The sequence below is a fragment of the Sprattus sprattus genome (genome assembly GCF_963457725.1).
Source record: "Sprattus sprattus genome assembly, chromosome: 10".
In the NCBI taxonomy this organism is placed as follows: Eukaryota; Metazoa; Chordata; class Actinopteri; order Clupeiformes; family Clupeidae; genus Sprattus; species Sprattus sprattus.
Genome location: NC_137908.1, coordinates 24,940,550 through 24,959,278, shown reverse-complemented (window position 1 = coordinate 24,959,278; position 18,729 = coordinate 24,940,550). Strand labels below are relative to the sequence as shown.

The 18,729-nt window shown below is 45.6% G+C and overlaps 1 protein-coding gene across 1 annotated transcript in view; it reads left to right on the top strand.

Annotated features, from left to right (window-relative positions):
* The first annotated feature begins 254 nt into the window (after window positions 1-254).
* Window positions 255-18,729, top strand: part of trim62.1 (tripartite motif containing 62, tandem duplicate 1) — a 68,506-nt gene continuing 50,031 nt past the window's right edge. The window contains exon 1 of the mRNA XM_080846507.1: window positions 255-723. Coding sequence (XP_080702633.1) covers window positions 316-723 — 408 coding nt within the window. The 5' untranslated portion in view covers window positions 255-315. The remainder of the gene's footprint in view (window positions 724-18,729) is intronic.

The window sequence follows — 18,729 nt, the reverse complement described above, 5'->3', positions numbered from 1 at the left end:
AGATCCATGGATACGTGGGGTCTTGTTTTCTCTCTTTGCATTTTGTTGAATAACATCAACGCACTTCACTCACTGCAACTGAGGTCTCTGGCTTGATGTGTGTTTCACAGAGAACAGAAGAAGGCAGAACTGAAGGAAAACACCTGGCAGCCGAGGAACTGTCACTGACAAAACTAATCAATCCAGTCATAAACAAATGCCCCTCCCTCGACCAGTGAAGGTGAATCATTTCTATCAAGCACTTTTACCCCAAGTGAGCCCTAAACCCTTGTTGGTCAGGCATAGTTAAATGCTGCTTCCCCTACATACTTGCAAATGGCTTGCTGTCTGAAAGACGAGCTCCTGTGTTCAATCTGCCTGAGTATCTACCAAGACCCCGTCAGTTTTGGCTGCGAGCACTACTTCTGTCGCAAGTGCATCACGGAGCACTGGAGCAGGCAGGAGCATCACGTCGCCAGAGATTGCCCCGAGTGCCGTAGGACCTTCGCCGACCCTCTGCTCTCCCCGAGCCTCAAGCTCTCCAACATCGTGGAGAGGTACTCGGCCTTCCCACTGGATGCCATCCTCAATGCGCAGAGGAGCACCTACCCCTGCAAGGACCACGAGAAGGTCAAGCTCTTCTGCCTCACTGATAAGAATCTTGTGTGCTTCTTCTGCGATGAGCCTGCCTTACACGAGCAGCACCAGGTGACCACCATTGACGAGGCATACGAGGAGCTACAGGTAGGCCGGAGTCTCTGTTTGTTACCATGGAACCAAAGGGGATGCTCACAAAACAGTCTCTAAATGTGACACCTTTTAAAGGTGTCTTTGTGTGCTACTGTGTGTGTTTCTGTGTGTGTGTGTTAAACGTGAAATATCAAATACGATAATCGTTCAATGGTGTAGTACGTAGACACATGTTCGTTTTTGAGGCGGTTTTGGCCGCCTCTGCAAATTCCACTCTGATTGCTCAGTGGAAGATTTGGAAATCTAATTGTGCCATGGTTTATTCTGAAACTGAAACCTTGGATCAGCCATTCATTTAAATTAGCTGTTGCAAGTGAAAGTCGACTGACAAGGAGTTAGGCTGTGTTTTAGTGTTCACTGTGCACATATGTATGTATGTATATGTATGAATGACTGAATAAATGAAGAAAGGAATGTTTGAATAAATGAAGAAAGGAATATATAAATAACTTGTAGTCGCACACACTTTTAATTTACTTTATCTCCCTCTGGAACGAAATACTGCTTTCTGATAATGGGGTGTACATTAAGTTCGTATAGACGGACACCTTGGACGTAGTCCCAGTAGAAAAGTTAAATCGCCGTTCCATATCAATGCTCTTGAATGGTTACCATTGACAACCAATGTAACATTTTTTTTTTTTTTTTTTAAACAGGAGCACTAGGCTTCAAATCAAGAATTCATCAGGTTATTATGCATATTAAGTTTCCTAAAGATAAATTCTAAATAATAATAATAATAACAATAAAAAAAAATCATTTTTGGATGTTGTAAACGGGAGATAAGCGGGATAACGGCCTTCGAGCTGTACAGTTCTACAAAGATAATGGACTCCGCTGCGCGTAGTGGAGTTCTTTGCCCCGCATTGTCCATTATCTTTGTAGAACTGTACAGCTCGTGGGCCGTTATCCCTTACTCAAAAGCCACCCCACTCCTCACCATGACCTTAAGTGCGGTAGATGTTCTATATGAGGAGACAAATTCAAATTACTGACAGAAAAATTAATGGGGAATCATGGCGGTAATCCGTAATGCTTTATGTGGTGGAGTTGTAACTGGAAGTCCTGCCCTGCAACATAAAGATCCAAACACATTGTTGGATACGGCATAACTGGTGTTTAGACACACATGAACATTCTGTTTATTTCCACCGTTACCATAGCAATATCCATGCTGTGAAATTTGGTGCGTGCGCAATGAACACGAAGAATTAAAAAAACAATACAAATCTTATTTGAGTGGTTGTGGGGAAAGGTCCAAACTGTGGACACATTTAAATGTTTGTTTGACCATCCTATGTGGAGTTTGGGATCTCTCCCCATTCATTTTAGATAGGAGCCAAGTGGCAAGACCTGCCTATAAGGACTTTGGCTGCACCCCCATGGCTGTTTCCTGAGCTGAAGCAGGGCTCTCCTCTCCTGCGGCTATCTTAACCAATGCGCTTGTTCAACACAGTGATAGCACTCAGCGCGTACACGTGAGGGCCTGATAACAGACACCACGACAGCTAATGGAGGGCAATCTTGTTTGTGTATTGTGTGCTTATCTGAAGCATTTTCAAGGGGGGCCTGCTTGGTCTACCTGAGGTTTACAACCCCCCCCCCCCCCCCCCCCCCCCCCCCCGGCATCACAGTTAGTCATTGTGGTTAAGGAAGTGGTTGGTAGTTTATTGCAAGCTGCATCATCGGCAAGCCCAGTTGTCTCTGTCTTGACATGTAGCTATAGCAACAGAGCAAAGAGCAGGGACTTTTTTAGTGTACCACCTCTATGTTGAAATGTGTTAACTCCATGGGCAAGTTCTGTTGATCTCCGGAGATGTATTATGTAAATACATCCCCTATTTCCTCCTGTTGTTGCAAAGCAGCCTCTTGCAATCTCATTTGCTTCAAACTTTAGAAGGCATGTAATTTGGTACCCACATGTGCATGCGCCTACACACACACACACACAAACGCACACACACACACGCACACATACACACGTTTTGTAAGCAAGACCAAAAACAGCTTTTTGAAGTGTGTGTGTGTGTGTGTGTGTGTGTGTGTGTGTGTGTGCGTGTAATCCCGATGGAGAATTAATTAGTGCAACACGCTGCAGTTGTCAGGCGATTTGTGTCGCTCTCTTTTCCAGAGGCTCCCCAGGGAGAGATTTATGAACACCCCCACCCTAACCCCCCTGTTTCCGCACCTCCACTTGCTGTGTGTTGCACAGACTCTGCGGCCAAGTATGCTGGCCAGCCGGCCAGTCGACCCTTAGCTGTCTCTATGAGACCTGACGGAAAGGCACTGCAGGCTCTCCCCCCAGAAACAAACATTCCCAAGGAGATGGGCATACTCCTGTGCCAAGGGTCTTTGGCGCACACAAGGAGCAGTTTCCCAGGAAATTTCTCAGACACTCTACACTGCTAATGAAACGGTTTAGCTCAAGCAAAGTGCCTTAAGCCTGTGGGGACGCATGGGGAGATGTGCATCAATTTAGTTTCTCCGAGAGCAAAATGTAAAGGAACTTCTGACCTGGATGGCTGAGATTTAAAGAATATTTGTTACATTTCTTTGTTGAAGTCTGCATGGCTTTTGAAGTTCTCAGAAGGAAAGTTTCACATTTTTTAGTTTGTTTTTAATTTGTTTGCGAGCCTGTAAGACGATGATTAGTACACTCTTGAATTATTCCGCAGATGAGATGCCAGCATAACCGAAATAGCCTAATTAGGTCTGCGTTTCCTCCTGCTTTCTCTGAGCACATCAGAAAATCCTCAGTTAAATAATTTAAAATAATTTTCTCTCTTTACTTGCCTGTCTCTCTTTTCTTTAAGCGACATGCTTATTCTTTGATTCGTATGAAAAGGCTTCAAATTCGGTGCTTTGAAGAGACTAGTTAAACAGGTAAATGGCATTCTCTTCAGAAGATTGTTTCTCAGACTAATGCTGTTCTTGCTAGATTCTCCCCACTCTTGGCATCAGCGCCTAATGGTCTACTTCCTGTCAGTCTTCCAGTTGCCTGCAAATACCCTAAGCTGATGCAATTGCAGGAACCAATCTCGTCTCATTTGTGGTCACGGTGCAGCCAGGTTGGCAGTGAACCTTTCTCAATCTGCTCTTTCTGTGTGGGCATGGGCTGTAGCAGTGCTTATGTAAAATGACTTAAAGTTGCACAGGCCAATATGTTGTCAGTATTACACGGCTGGGCCCCACTGAATAACCAGGGAGGGGGCCTGTGTGTGTGTGTGTGTGTTCGTGTGCGTGTGCGCGTGCGCGTGCGCGTGCGTGCCAGAGAGGGGGCCTATGTGTTTAAAGACGCTGACTAATGGGCAATAACGCCAGCAAATGGAATGCAATCAGGCTGGGCACTCAAAGGAATCTCTGTTCCAGCCTACTGTGTGAGCGTTATTCGTTTATGTACTTCCTGATATTGTGTGTGTGTGTGTGTGTGTGTGTGTGTGTGTGTGAGGGAGATCGAGAGAGAGCTTGTTCTGCCCATCTAGATGCTTTAACACTCATATGTTGTTTGATGAATGATTATGTGTAGCAGCTTTGCCTTAAGGCCCAGCAGTTCTTTTGGGAGCCCCGATAGCCTTGGACGTGGCTGACTACGGTCAGCCCGCGGGAAGCTGGCCACTGTTAGTCCAGCCCTTCCTGTTGCAGTGGTTTTGGCTACTTCTCATCAGGGCCTCCACGGCAGTGTGAGCTCGCCAGGGAACCAGCGTGGATCTCTGGGGTCTCGTCCCCACCATGAAGCTGACAGACAGCAGCTCCCTGCGGGCTGGTTTGGAGTGATATTCTAACAGGCATTCTCTCTCTCTCTCTCTGGCTCTCTGGCTCTCTCTGTGTCTCTCTCTGTCTGTGTATTTCTGTGTCTCTCTCTGTCTGTGTATTTCTGTCTCTCACTGTCTCTGTGTCTCTATGTGTGTCTCTCTCTCTAATAATAATAATAATTGTCAGACTTTATTCGCACTGTGTCTCTCTCTCTGTCTCCCCGCTCTGTGTATTTCTGTCGCTCCCTCATATAGCTCTCGGTCTTCCACCATCTCTCTCTTCTTTCTCTCTTCGCTCTGTCTCATGCTCATCTATCAGCTGTCTTTTTCTTGCTCCCTTGCTCTCTCTACCTGGCACACCCTTCAATCTATTCCCCCCACCCCCCTTTGGCTCTGCATCTCTCCCTCTCTGTTCGTTCCTTGCCTCTGCAGTCCTCTCCCCCTCCCCTCTCCGTCCTGTCGTGTGTCTGTCTGTCAGTAATGACACCTTCTGAGACCCTGCACCTTGTCTCCCCACAGCATGGCATGCGGTAATATAACCAGCTGTCAGGTGAGGAGGGAAAAACGGCCACAACAGAGCTCCATACCTGCATCGTGGCCTGTAAAACAGCATGTTTGGGAAAACGTGATAAATTATTCAGCAGTTAAATGCCCAATTCAGGTCATTTAATTCCTACTCGTTTTATTAATCCATGAGGTTGTTATTCTGGACCCCCCCCCCCCCCTAAACACACACAGCTACTTGCGCGCACACACACACACACTTTTACAAGCATGTGTCAACATGTGCGCATACAGAGGCAGGACAGTGGAATTGTCAATAACACCACATTCACAGAAGGGTGGGGGTTAATTTGGGACTCTCAAAGCTGCATCCAGCTCCCACCATGCTGGGCATCCCAGCATGCTCGCCCGTGCCCAGTAAACATTGGCTGATGCAGAGAAGGCAGGATTTTGCCTGTTGCTGCTGCTGCTGCTGCTGCTGCTGCCTCAGGCCTGTTTGTGGACTGGATCTGTTTGTGTAATCTCCCTAACTTTGCATGTCACTCCTGTGACCTCTGCTCCAGGATCTTGGCATTAAAGGCAGAGGCTTGCTAGTCTCCCCTGCCAACCCCGTTTTCCCTCTGCAGGTACTCACTAGAGATGGGGGGAAAAATCGATTCAGTCACGAATCACAATTTCGCCTGCTTTTAATTATTGTATATAAGGCGGGAAAAAATGTTGCCGCTTATAATCCTACATATTGCGCAATGCATTATATTCGTGAGTTCTTTACAGCTAGAAGCTCAGCTTCACACATAGTAACTAGGTAGGAATACAAAGGCTAACATGTTGGATTGCAAACATGTCAGACGTTAGTTCCGAAATTCATGCTGCACCTCAACAGTTTAAATCGCACGTCTGGAAGAACGTTGGCCAACTCTGTAGCAGTTTGGGTTGCCGGTAGTTGAAGACGGTGGGCTGACTGAGGTGATTCTAATGGCTTACCCCTAGAGGGGCACCATTGTGTCTCGCATACATTCCTCGTATGACGGCGAGAGAGCATGAAAAAATACAATTAAACAATAATGTCTAAAATACACACTGTCTGAAGTGATTACTTGTTAATTTATAGTCTTGAAAAGAAAAGCAAACTTTTAATCGTGATACATTTTGAATCATGAATTTCAAAATGTTTTAAAACCTATTGACAGCCCTTATTTTAAGAACTTGTACTGATCCTATTTAATTTACCTTTTATTTATTGTTTAAAAGTAGCCTAAGTGGCATTCATTTCTTAATCTGTCAGTTTGTGTGCAGTTTACAGGGGCTATACAATAAAAGGGCACATTTGTATTTATTTTCTCTATTGGCTGCCCAGTCATTAAGTTAATGTTAAGATTTAGGAATTCAAACTTGAAATTAAACTTGGAAAGCTCAAAGTGAATTACACTGTGTTGTAATATGATTCAACTGTTTTCCATGGTCCAGTTCAAAAAAAATAATAACCAAAAGAAATTGCAAGAAATCGTTATATCGAATCACTTGCAAAATCGCAATACCCACAGAATCGCGATACATATCGTGATAAGTATCGTGATAGTATCGTATCGGGAGTTCCCTGCTGATTCCCGTCCCTAGCACTCACCTGGGAGTGATACTGTGTGTGTGTGTGTTTGTGTGCTTGTCGAGCATTTCTAACCTTGACTGTATGTGTTTATGCCAAGACACAAACCTACACACACATATACAATCATACATAAGCTCTACACTCAAACTCTCAAAACATAGCCCACACACACACACACACACACACACACACACACACACACACACACACACACACACACACACAGTGAGCCATTCAAGTGTGTCTCATTGCCAGACATGCATGCACACACACACACATACCATGAAATCTGAAGTATACTTCCCAGTCTTGGTTGTAGATTCACACTTGGTTGAAGATATATCACTTCATACGTGTGTGTGCTTGGGGGGGTGAGTGAGTGTGTGTGTGTGTGCTTGGGGGTGAGTGAGTGTGTGTGTGTGTGCTTGGGGGTGAGTGAGTGCGTGTGTGTGCTTGGGGGTGAGTGAGTGAGTGCGTGTGTGTGCTTGGGGGTGAGTGAGTGCGTGTGTGTGCTTGGGGGTGAGTGCGTGCGTGTGCTTGGGGGTGAGTCAGAGCGTGTGTGTGCTTGGGGGTGAGTGAGTGCGTGTGTGTGCTTGGGGGTGAGTGAGTGCGTGTGTGTGCTTGGGGGTGAGTGTGTGCGTGTGTGTGTGTGTGCGTGCTTGGGGGTGAGTGAGTGCGTGTGTGTGCTTGGGGGTGAGTGAGTGCGTGTGTGTGCTTGGGGGTGAGTGAGTGCGTGTGTGTGCTTGGGGGTGAGTGTATGGTGTGTGTGCTTGGGGGTGAGTGAGTGTGTGTGTGTGCTTGGGGGTGAGTGTATGGTGTGTGTGCTTGGGGGTGAGTGAGTGCATGTGTGTGTGTGCGTGTGTGTGCTTGGGGGTGAGTGAGTGCATGTGTGTGTGTGCGTGTGTGTGCTTGGGGGTGAGTGAGTGCGTGCGTGTGCTTGGGGGTGCGTGCGTGTGTGCTGTGCTTGGGGGGGTGTGCGTGTGCTTGGTGGTACGTGCGTGTGCTTGGTGGTACGTGCGTGTGTGCGTGTGCTTGGTGGTACGTGCGTGTGCTTGGTGGTACGCGTGTGTGCGTGTGCTTGGGGGTGCGCGCATGTGCTTGGGGGGTTGCGTGTGTATGCTTTGGGGTGCGTGCGTGCGTGTGTGTGTGTGCTTGTGGGTGCGTGCCTCCAGAGTCCAGAGGGAGGTCTTTTTCTTAGCTTCCATCAGCATGTCTTGACTAAGCTGATCATGCCTGTTGCTATCCAGCCTGTAGGATTCAGCCATTCAGCCAGCCATCCAGTCAGTGGCCTGAGCACTCATGCGCTCTTGCGTGTTAAGAGATTTTCCTGCATCCTTTCATCACAACATATGTCTTTAACAAGATAGGTTACAGGTTTAGCCTGGGATGCATTTAGCCTGGGGATCCTGCAGCCCGGCTTCTACGCTTCAAATCCACTTCATGATGCAGTGATCACTGATTTCACTGGCTTTGGCTTTCAGTTGTTGTTATTAGTGTGTGACATAATACTGAGAAAGAATATGACAAGGAAGATTTTCCTGAGTTACGGTTCTTTAAAAAAAAAAAAAAAAATCAGTGAGTAACTATGGCTACAGACATAAAGGTGAAGACAGGATTGGAACTTTTTGTGAGCAGGGATGATTGACAGGATCTTTTATTTCAGTTCATTAAACATGGGACCCAGACCTGCCGGGTTGTATTTAGTTTGTTCAGTGTTAAAATGGTGTTCAGAGCACAGACAGGTCCTAACCTTTTTTTTGTACAGCACTGACAGTGTTTGTGCTTTCATGAAAAGAAACATTTTTATTTCTCATGTTTCTGATGTTGACATTTTAACTAGCAGATGTAGCAATTCCCCTGCCTCCTGTTGCGTGGCCCAATAGGAGCCAACCTGTGTCTGACCAGCTTGTTCTGCTCTCCCTCCCTCGGCTCCAGTTGCGGCCAGCACGTGCTAGGCTACCTGCTGCTGTGTCCTTGCACCGCCACTGAAGCCAATTGATACTCTGCAGTATCAGGGGAACCAGCACAGTTGCTATTGGATTCAAGGTTGTTGCACCCTGCTGTTATTTTCCATTCACTGGTGCTTGGTGACAGGCAAGGTTTAGCAGACCAGAGGGGTGGTGTGCTTCGTTCCATGCTGAGTTCTAGTGTTCTAGTGTTCTAGTTCTAGTTCTAGCAGCCCAGGGAAGAGGCTCTGCCTGAGGACGAGGTCATTGGGATCCAATCTGTCTCATGGCTGCATGAGCTAGGAGCGAGGCAAGTAGGGAAAAGAGACCCGACTGATTCAAAAAGTCGCCTGCTGGCCCGAGGAATCTGTTTGTGCTTCATTTGTCATTAGATAGTGCCTGAAACCCCCCCCTTAACTCCCCTCCAAAAAAAGACTGCTTTGCGTCAGGAAATTATTTATTCCCCACAAAGCAGCAGGCAACGCTTGGAACTAGTCGAGACGAGATGACAGCTCTTCTGATCTTTCAGGGCTCGCTCTTCATCACACAGACCCGCTGAGTAGATCTGGGTCTTCCTCTGCCTGTAGTGATGTTGGATTTTCTTGTCATAGACATTCACTTGTGTAGAGGCCTTTGAAAATAGATTTGCAGTTAGCCAACAGTAGAGTAGAGGACAAGTGTATAAATGATCCCTCTGAATAGGGCCCATGAGATTATTGAGTATTTCAGCATGAGGATTGTCGTGTGTGTGTGTGTGTGTGTGTGTGTGTGTGTGTGTGTGTGTGCGCGCACTTCGTGCCTCTTTCTCCCTTACACAGACACACACACCTGCCCTTGGAGCAGTGTTCACCTGTGGTTAAAAGTGTCTCCCTTACTCCTCTCAAGTGTCGTTTACATGGAGCCTAGTTTGTCAAACTGATACGGATAGCTAATACAGATAGCCCTATCATCCATACGAACACTCTCTATCCGCACCTCGTTTCTGCAACGATCGCAGTCCGGGGTAGAAAGTGAGTAGATTTGAATCGGTACGGGGCTGGTGTTCGTCTGCACGGTTTCACGCAACCTGATGACGTCACTGCCCCACGTGATCTTTTCCGCCATCTCCAACCAGTATATAAATAACTTGTTCTCCCTCAAAATCTCACTCATGGTGGGCCTCGAATTCACTAAAATTAACCCAGTCTTCTGATTTTTGATTAGCCCCCTATCTTGATCTAATTCTTCTTATTCAGACGTAACATAACTTTCATGACCACAAATATAAATTGGCTAGCGATTTAATTTGCTTTTTTATTCATAAATGTATGTAAAATGCTCGGAGCAATGCATCATGGGAGATGGGATGACAGACATGTCATGTTACTGTTCCAAACTCTTTATTATCAATAGAAAAAAGAATTCATTTTCGCATATCCTTTAGTCTGACCACTGATTTTATTAACCATCATAATGTAATGTTGTTAATTGGAGCTTGAATGTCTTGTGTAATTTGTTTATCCGTTTGCTGCTTCCTTTACCTTGTGCTTTTGAGTCTCTTCTTCTAGGTTTTTCACGTTTTTTCAGTTGTGTAAATAAAGCGCTAAAGCGCCACCCACAGGCGTGAGGTATGTACTACAGTCGGTTCACCGCAATCTGCTGCCTCCGTGTTTACGCAAATCTGTCGTTGCCAGCCTCCGTATGTACGAAATTAAAAGATTCGATTGGTGTGAAAAGTAAATCCGATTCGGAGGCCCTAGACTTCGTGTGCATTGCACCTTAGTCTCTCTTTCTCTCTTTCTTTCTTTCTCTCTTTCTCTCTCGCTCTGTCTCTCTCTCTCTCTCTCTCTCTCTCAAACACACACACACACACTGTCTCTGCCTAGGGCTGCAGTCCTGACTCAGGCACTTTCAAGGGCAACCGTGGCAGCTAAAGCCTCTCCTGCGCCCTGGCCTCCCTCACAGTCCTCACCCACTGAAGTATCTCTCCTCGCAGGCCTCTCTCCTCCCTCACACTAGTTCACCCACTGAAGTATCTCTCCTCGCAGGCCTCTCTCCTCCCTCACACTAGTTCACCCACTGAAGTATCTCTCCTCGCAGGCCTCTCTCCTCCCTCACACTAGTTCACCCACTGAAGTATCTCTCCTCGCAGGCCTCTCTCCTCCCTCACACTAGTTCACCCACTGAAGTATCTCTCCTCGCAGGCCTCTCTCCTCCCTCACACTAGTTCACCCACTGAAGTATCTCTCTCCTCACAGGCCTCTCTCCTCCCTCACACTAGTTCACCCACTGAAGTATCTCGCTCCTCGCAGTCCTTTCTCCTCCCTCACACTAGTTCACCCACTGAAGTCTCTCGCTCCTCGCAGTCCTCTCTCCTCCCTCAAACTCTTCTTTTCCCTGTTTTCCTTCCTTGTTCTCATTGGGCCTCATTCTCAAACATTTTCTGAAGTTTCTTTTGAAATGTTTCTTATGGGCTTTGAAAAACAACGTAAGAAATAGACCTCCGCCATTTTCATGAACGCTTGAAAATGTGAGGCCCATTGTTCTTCTCTGATCTATTAGCCACATAACGGTGATTAGCAGGCGGCGCTACATGGAGTGGGCGGTAAAAGGCTGCGTTCCCCAATGCGCTGCACTTTTTACAAGGCCGCCCCTGGAACTAATTTTAGGAGATGGAACTTTTAGTCCCACCCTGATAGGCACTGAATTCCCTTTCCTATCAATGAGGCACAGCCAAAGCTGGGTAAATTGAGGGCTGAAAAGGCTGCTTCGAAGCAACTTCTCTACTCAATAGGTGTGTGTGCGTGCGTGCGCGTTCACATGTGTGCGTGTGTGAGTTGTACTCGGTGTGATGGTCTGTGGTACCTGAAGCTGAACCTGAAATCTCCGTAGATTTATAATTGCATTACCTTCAGGCTAAAAATTCAAACGATGCTTTTATCAACACAGAATTACTGTTGGTCAGAATGTGCACTCGCTGGCTGTCGAACCATTGACCTTGGCTTCATTAGCACCTTGACGTGCCAGTTGAGGTAAAGGAACACCAGGGATATTTTCTACCATCCATATCTCCTTATTTATCTCTGACCTGCAAACACCTGTTTCTTTTTAGGGGTTTTGCAGATGGAGATTGATTCATGTTAATCTGGGCAACAGCATTTTCAGTTGTTGTTCAGGCAAAGTGACATTTAGGTCAGGCAGTTAGTGTTACTAATGGAAATACAAATCAATGTAAACAGAAAATGTGTGGCCACACAATTCATCACATGACTGTAAAGTGGGATCAACTTGGATAAACCAAGTGTTACCAATTGTACTAAATGCTAGAGAAACCATTGTGATCGTTTAGTTGGCCCATGTGACAATGAAGTTTGAAGTTATATGTATGTTGTTGTGTTTTATATTTCGCATCTCGTAACCTTAGTGTCAGATGTGTAAACAACTTTATAGTTCGATGGTTTACTTTGTATTGACTAATAATAAACGAGAAATGATCAACGATAAAAATGAATAATCAATAGTAAAGCATTGTCTGCACCGCATTTGACAGTGTCTTTAATGGTGCCCATCAAGAAGTTGCCCTGAATGCAGTCAGCCGCAGACTTGTCTGATGCCTCTCAGATCAAAGGAAGCCTTCGACTTTAGCACCGTCATAAAGTCCAGTCTGTTAATATGGCTGCAGTCATTGGCAACAATAAACAAATAAACACAGGAGTTCAGAGCCTGCACTTCGTTCAACTGCAAGGCAGCAAAAACTCAACTCTGACACTCTATTTGTGGCCATACAAATCTCACCATCCCATCCCCCTCCAAACCCCCATAATAAATCCACTGAATGTTTATCTCCCGTATGCGGCCGTGTCGGATGAGGGTGTGTGGCTTTCTCAGTCTTTGAGGTAATGGAACTGCGGGCCTGAGATTGTATTTTCTCTTTGACGCTTCCCATCCTCTGCTGTAAATCCGTGACTATGAATATTATGTCTGCTGTGTAAAGAAATCTGCACTGAAGTGAATCACCATGTATCACTGTGCCAGTGATTATTAGCCACATGCCTGACAACATGAAGCAAATGCTGCATTGTCTTTAGCTCCACACAGCAGAATTGCTCCAGATGGGCTTGTGACCTACAGCCAATCCATCTCGAGTCAGGAGCTGGATCCCGTCATGTCAAAGTGGCTGGATCATGGCTCTCCCTGTGCAGTAATACAAAAAACACCACATCTCGGCAGTATCTGAGAAACTGTAGTTGCGACTTTTAGATCCTTTAGCTTCGCTGTCGAAGCTATATTTTTGTTGGGCATGTGTCACCTTGCTGTAAATGTGTTTTTTTTTGTTTTTTCTAAGGACATGATGCACCAGCTAATCTTTGCAGAATGACATTTCAATCATCCTCAAAGCCTTGGAGCACAGGTGTTTGTAGCTTACGTGGCGGATAGCGAGGCTTGATCCATTCGTACCATGAAATACCCTCTGAATCTACGGCAAATGCATGTGCATACAGGAAACACTGCATCTGCCCGCCACCCAGGCCTTGGGGAAGCCAACCCAGCTGAGATGAGTCTGTATTTCACAGCCGCTGCATGTTGAGAGGGTTACGCTGCGGAGCTTAAGCTGGTCTTTGAGCCGACGTGTTTGCACGACGTGTTTGTGTGTGTGTGTGTGTGTGTGTGTGTGTGTGTGTGTGTGTGTGTGTGTGTGTGTGTGTGTGTGTGTGTGTGTGTGTGTGTGTGTGTGTGTGTGTGTGTAAGACCTGGTCCGAGTGCCTCAGGGAGGGAACTGTTCTGCCGCGGGACCGGCCAACTAGCTGGTTCAATCTGGGAATTAACGGAGCGCAGGAGCACTGGGGGAGCGGATTTGTGTGTCATCTCGGGCTAAGGAAAAGTAGAAGGTGCTGGCCAGGAAAAGTTAAGTCTGTAAATATGGGACTTACGCTGAGCCCTAAGCCCCCCCCCCCCCCCGGCCTCCTCTGGGCACTACGTGAAGGGATCATGGCCGTCCAAGCAGAGGTTTAGCTAGGCTGGCCGGGTTTGGCTGTTTCATTTTGAGCCATCTTATGTCCTGGGAAGGGAATGAGGGCCTTTAGAGCTCCTCTGTGCCCTTACACACACACACACACACACACACACACACACACACACACACACACACACACAGCCTTTAATGTTAATCTGTTCTTGTTTGCTTTGTTTTCATGACAACGACTGCACAAAGTTGCTGCACACTAATTGAACCCTTCACCTCCTGCCTGGTTATCATGGTCTGGTCAATACTGCATGTGTGTGTGCATGCACGTGTGTCTGTGTGTGCGTTTGTCTTTATCTCATGCATACAGAAACATGCACAGAATACACATCAATTACAGTACATATACGCTGAGATCATTCCTAACTTCTAGTCAAGTTTCAGTGTCAATAAATGGATTGTAGCCAGTTAGATGTCAACCCTTCCCTGCTCTAATGAAGCTAGTCAGCCCAGGCCATGGGACTACTGCGGCCCTTCTGCTAAAGTGGACCTGAGTCAATGAACAGCCCTAATTATAAAGTCCTCTGGCCCGTCCTCTGTTGTTTGGATGCTCTGCGCCTTTCCACACACACACAAACACCTGCTGCAGCTCTTTGACAGTTAGCCTGGTGGCGTGGGGTTTGTGTGTGTGTGTGTGTGTGTGTGTGTGTGTGTGGGGGGGGGGGGGGGGGGGGGGCAGGGTGTAGCTCACACGGATGGCTTTGGGACAGCGGCTCCTCTCCTCCATGATTATACAGGGTATTAGCACAGATTAGCATCCATTGTTCTGCGGCCGAGCCCCAGAGCCCAGAGTGGGGCAGTAGGCTGGGCTAATTCTCCCACACCACCGAGCGCTACTCTGTGCCACGCCACAGCACAGCACAGGGCCCATGGCAGAGGCTCATGCGTGGTTAGTGATTAGTGCTTAGAGATAAGCTCTGTGTGATTCAATTAGACGTCCTGTTGATCAGAGAGTTCATTAGCACTCTCCTTCCCTGTGGGGGGACACAACGCCAAAGCGATCAGGACTGATTTCCTGTCATTGAGTGTGGTAACCCAAAAAACTGACACACACTCACACACACACAGGCTGCCTTTCTCTCTCCTTAACTGTGTCTTTGTTCTTCTCTCCGAGTATCAGTCCGTGGGTCTATGTCTTGTCAATTTCTGATTTCTCTCTCTCTCTGTCTGGACTTAGAGTTTCAAAGGATGGCACATCGCCATGGTTAATCATACCACATCAGTCATCAGTCAGCTAACAGGCCAGAGGACCCTCATACGCACCTTAAGAAACTGGTCTCAATCTACCCTTGTGCATACACACACACAAACGCACGCATTTTCATACATATATAAGCAGGAAAGTGCTTTCTCACGAGAAGGAAAAACAAAACAATAGTGAAACAATAAAACCAAGGGTTGAGGACTCAATCCATGAGGTATATAACAGGGAAGATTCAGCTCTGCAATTTAAAGAATTCAAATATAAAATGCTTGGATAACATGAATAAAAACCAAATTAAAAAGAATAATATAAAAGAGAAAGTGTGTGTGTGTGAGAGTGGAACAAACATCTAGTAGGATAAGTATGTCAGTTTTTGAGGCGGTCTTGGCCACCTCTGGAAAATTCCACTCTGATTGCTCAGTAGGAGATTTGGAAATCTATTTGTCCCATTGTATATTCTAAAACTGAAACTTTTCCTTTTATGGAGCTTGGATCAGCAGTTCATTGAAAATGAAACCTAGTTTCCTAGCACAGCACAGTTTAAGCTGAGCAACATGTCAGTCAGGTGTTTCCCTCTTTGCGTTTGTGTGTGTGTGTGTGTGTAAATATTTCCAGAGAGTCCACCTCTGTAATATATTTTGGTAGGGGGTTCTATAGTTTGGGAGCATAGTGGATAAAAGCAGCTTCCCCAGTCATGTCTTTGGGGACCTTAGGATCGTTTAAAAGACCCACCGAAGAGAACCCCAAGGGCTTGTGATGGTACAAAACGACAGAAAATCAGTAATTTAAAGTGCATACGACACCTCAATACAACATTTTTCAAATAAATAAAACAAAGGAGGTATTACACAATCGATATATATGTTTACTTAAAATATATAAATATACTTGTTAAAATTTAACATTTGAATTCCGTGCCACTGAGCTACCAACTTCCCAAGTGTCTCGCTTCCGCCCCGCGTTATAAAGTGGAAATGACGGCAACGTCGGGACTCTTTTGAACTTGGTCACTGTTAACAAGGTCAAAGTCATCCTTACCATTCGGTGTTGTGCAGTCTCTGCATATCTCTCGGAGTTTCGCCTACCGCGTTTCCGTGCGCCCCATCCACATGCACATTGTCTGGGGCGGAGTGGGACACAAAAATCCACCGGGACAATTTTGTCTGCACCGGCCCACCACCAGCTCACAACGAGCCCAAGTTACGTTCACTGTACAAAGGCAGAGCGCTAAGCAGGTGCCATTTCCCATGAGGCTTTGCTTTGACCATTCTACATGAATTTTTGAACAAAAAAAACTATTTAAATCCCTGGCCAATTTATATTTGTGGTCATGAAAGTTATATAACGTCTGAATAAAAAGAATTAGATCAAGATAAGAGGTTAAACAAAAATCAGTAGGCTGGATTAATGAAAGTGAGAAGTGAGATCACAATTACCATAGGTGAGAAGTAGATCGACAACTAGTGTTATATATATTGGTTGGACTACCACTGCATTCAGGTGTCGGGGAACATGGCGATTATCACAGGAATAAAATTTGATTGACAATTATTTTAACTCAATGGGCCGCTCATGAACTTTCCACGGCTGCGTGCAGTCTTCAGGCTGCTTCTCGTGAGCTCATTGGCCTGACGGGACGACCGGATATTTCCCGGTCGTCCCGATGGCCACTCCGCCTCTGGACATTGTCATCGTTTTCAGACCTCGCCTCTTCTGCTGGCTCGTCATCCAGATAGGGCTTGAATCGGTACGGCTCAATGGCCACAATCTCGTGTACTAACTGATCCGGATCATAGTCTTCCTCAATTTCTGAATCTTCGCTCGAGTCTGTGACAGAAACTTGCTCGAAATCGCGGACTTCTTCACCCTCCATCACTAGTTCTAGAATGAAGTATACCGACGCTGACACACAGGACCACCTGTCAGATTTCAGGTAAGCCGGCAACTGTTTTACGATAAGAGTCGCGAAAACCACACTTTGAAACTCCGTACTAACTTAATTTTTCAATCTTCTGGTTTAAACATGACTTCAAAGTACTATGTTTTATGTATAGTTTTGATACTTATATGCCTTTTACCTTTTTTTTAAGTTGTCATACGCACTTTAAGAGCTTAATATACAAACCGGATTCCAAAAAAGTTGGGACACAGTACAAATTGTGAATAAAAACAGATTGCAATGATGTGGAAGTTTCAAATTTCAGTATTTTATTCAGAATACAACATAGATGACATATCAAATGTTTGAACTAAGAACATTTATAATTTTAAGGGAAAAATAAGTTGATTTCAAATTTCATGGCATCAACACACCTCAAAAAAGTTGGGACAAGGCCATGTTTACCACTGTGTGGCATCCCCTCTTCGTTTTATAACTGTCTGGAGATGTCTGGGAACTGAGGAGACAAGTTGCTCAAGTTTAGGAATAGGAATGTTGTCCCATTCTTGTCTAATACAGGCTTCTAGTTGCTCAACTGTCTTAGGTCTTCTTTGTCGCATCTTCCTCTTTATGATGCGCCAAATGTTTTATATGGGTGAAAGATCTGGACTGCAGGCTGGCCATTTCAGTACCCGGAGCCTTCTTCTACGCAGCCATGATGTTGTAATTGATGCAGTATGTGGTCTGGCATTGTCTTGTTGGAAAATGCAAGGTCTTCCCTGAAAGAGACGACGTCTGGATGGGAGCATGTGTTATTCTAGAACTTGGACATACCGTTCAGCATTGATGGTGCCTTTCCAGATGTGTAAGCTGCCCATGCCACACGCACTCATGGAACCCCATACCATCAGAGATGCAGGCTTGTGAACTGAGCGCTGATAACAACTTGGGTTGTCCTTGTCCTCTTTAGTCCGGATGACATGGCGTCCCAGTTTTCCAAAAAGAGCTTCAAATTTGGATTCGTCTGACCACAGAACAGTTTTCCACTTTGCCACAGTCCATTTTAAATGAGCCTTGGCCCAGAGATCACGCCTGCGCTTCTGGATCATGTTTAGATATGGCTTCTTTTTTGATCTATAGAGATTCAGCCGGCAACGGCGAATGGCACGGTGGATTGTGTTCACTGACAATGTTTTCTGGAAGTATTCCTGAGCCCATTTCGTGATTTCCGTCTAAGGGCCCGAAAAGATCACGGGCATCCAGTATGGTTTTCCGGCCTTGATCCTTACGCACAGAGATTGTTCCAGATTCTCTGAATCTTTGGATGATATTATGCACTGTAGATGATGGTAACTTCAAACTCTTTGCTATTTTTCTCTGAGAAACTCCTTTCTGATATTGATCCATATTTTTTGCCGCAGCATTGGGGTAATTGGTGATCCTCTGCCCATCTTGACTTCTGAGAGACATTGACACTCTGAGAGGCTCTTTTTATACCCAATTATGTTGCCAATTGACCTAACAAGTTGCAAATTGGTCCCCCAGCTGTTCCTTCTATGTGCATTTAACTTTTCCAGCCTCTTATCTTTACCTGTCCCAACTTTTTTGGAATATGTAGCTCTCATGAAATCCCAAATGAGCCAATAATTGGCATGACATTTCAAAATGTCTCACTTTCAACAATTGATATGTTATCTATATTCTATTGTGAATACAATATAAGTTTATGAGATTTGTAAATGATTGCATTCCTTTTTTATTCACAATCTGTACAGTGTCCCAACTTTTTTGGAATCGGGTTTGTACAAGTAGAGGGTTTAGTCAGTTCTGAAAGATACAGGGAGTCCTAGCCTGGTACACAGCGCATCGATTTTGGCTTTGGTGTCAACTGAAAGTACTTCTTTTTTATCTTCGTTCAGCTTCATAACATTTCTGTTCATCCATTGAGTGATTTGCAGACAAGACATTTGGCGTCTATGTTCTTGGACCCACACACACACACACACACACACACATACACACACGGTGCACTCTCCCTGCCTGTGGGAGTGCAGTGCTAGGCTTCTTCTCTCAAACGGTGGGCATTTATCCACTATGAATTATTGAG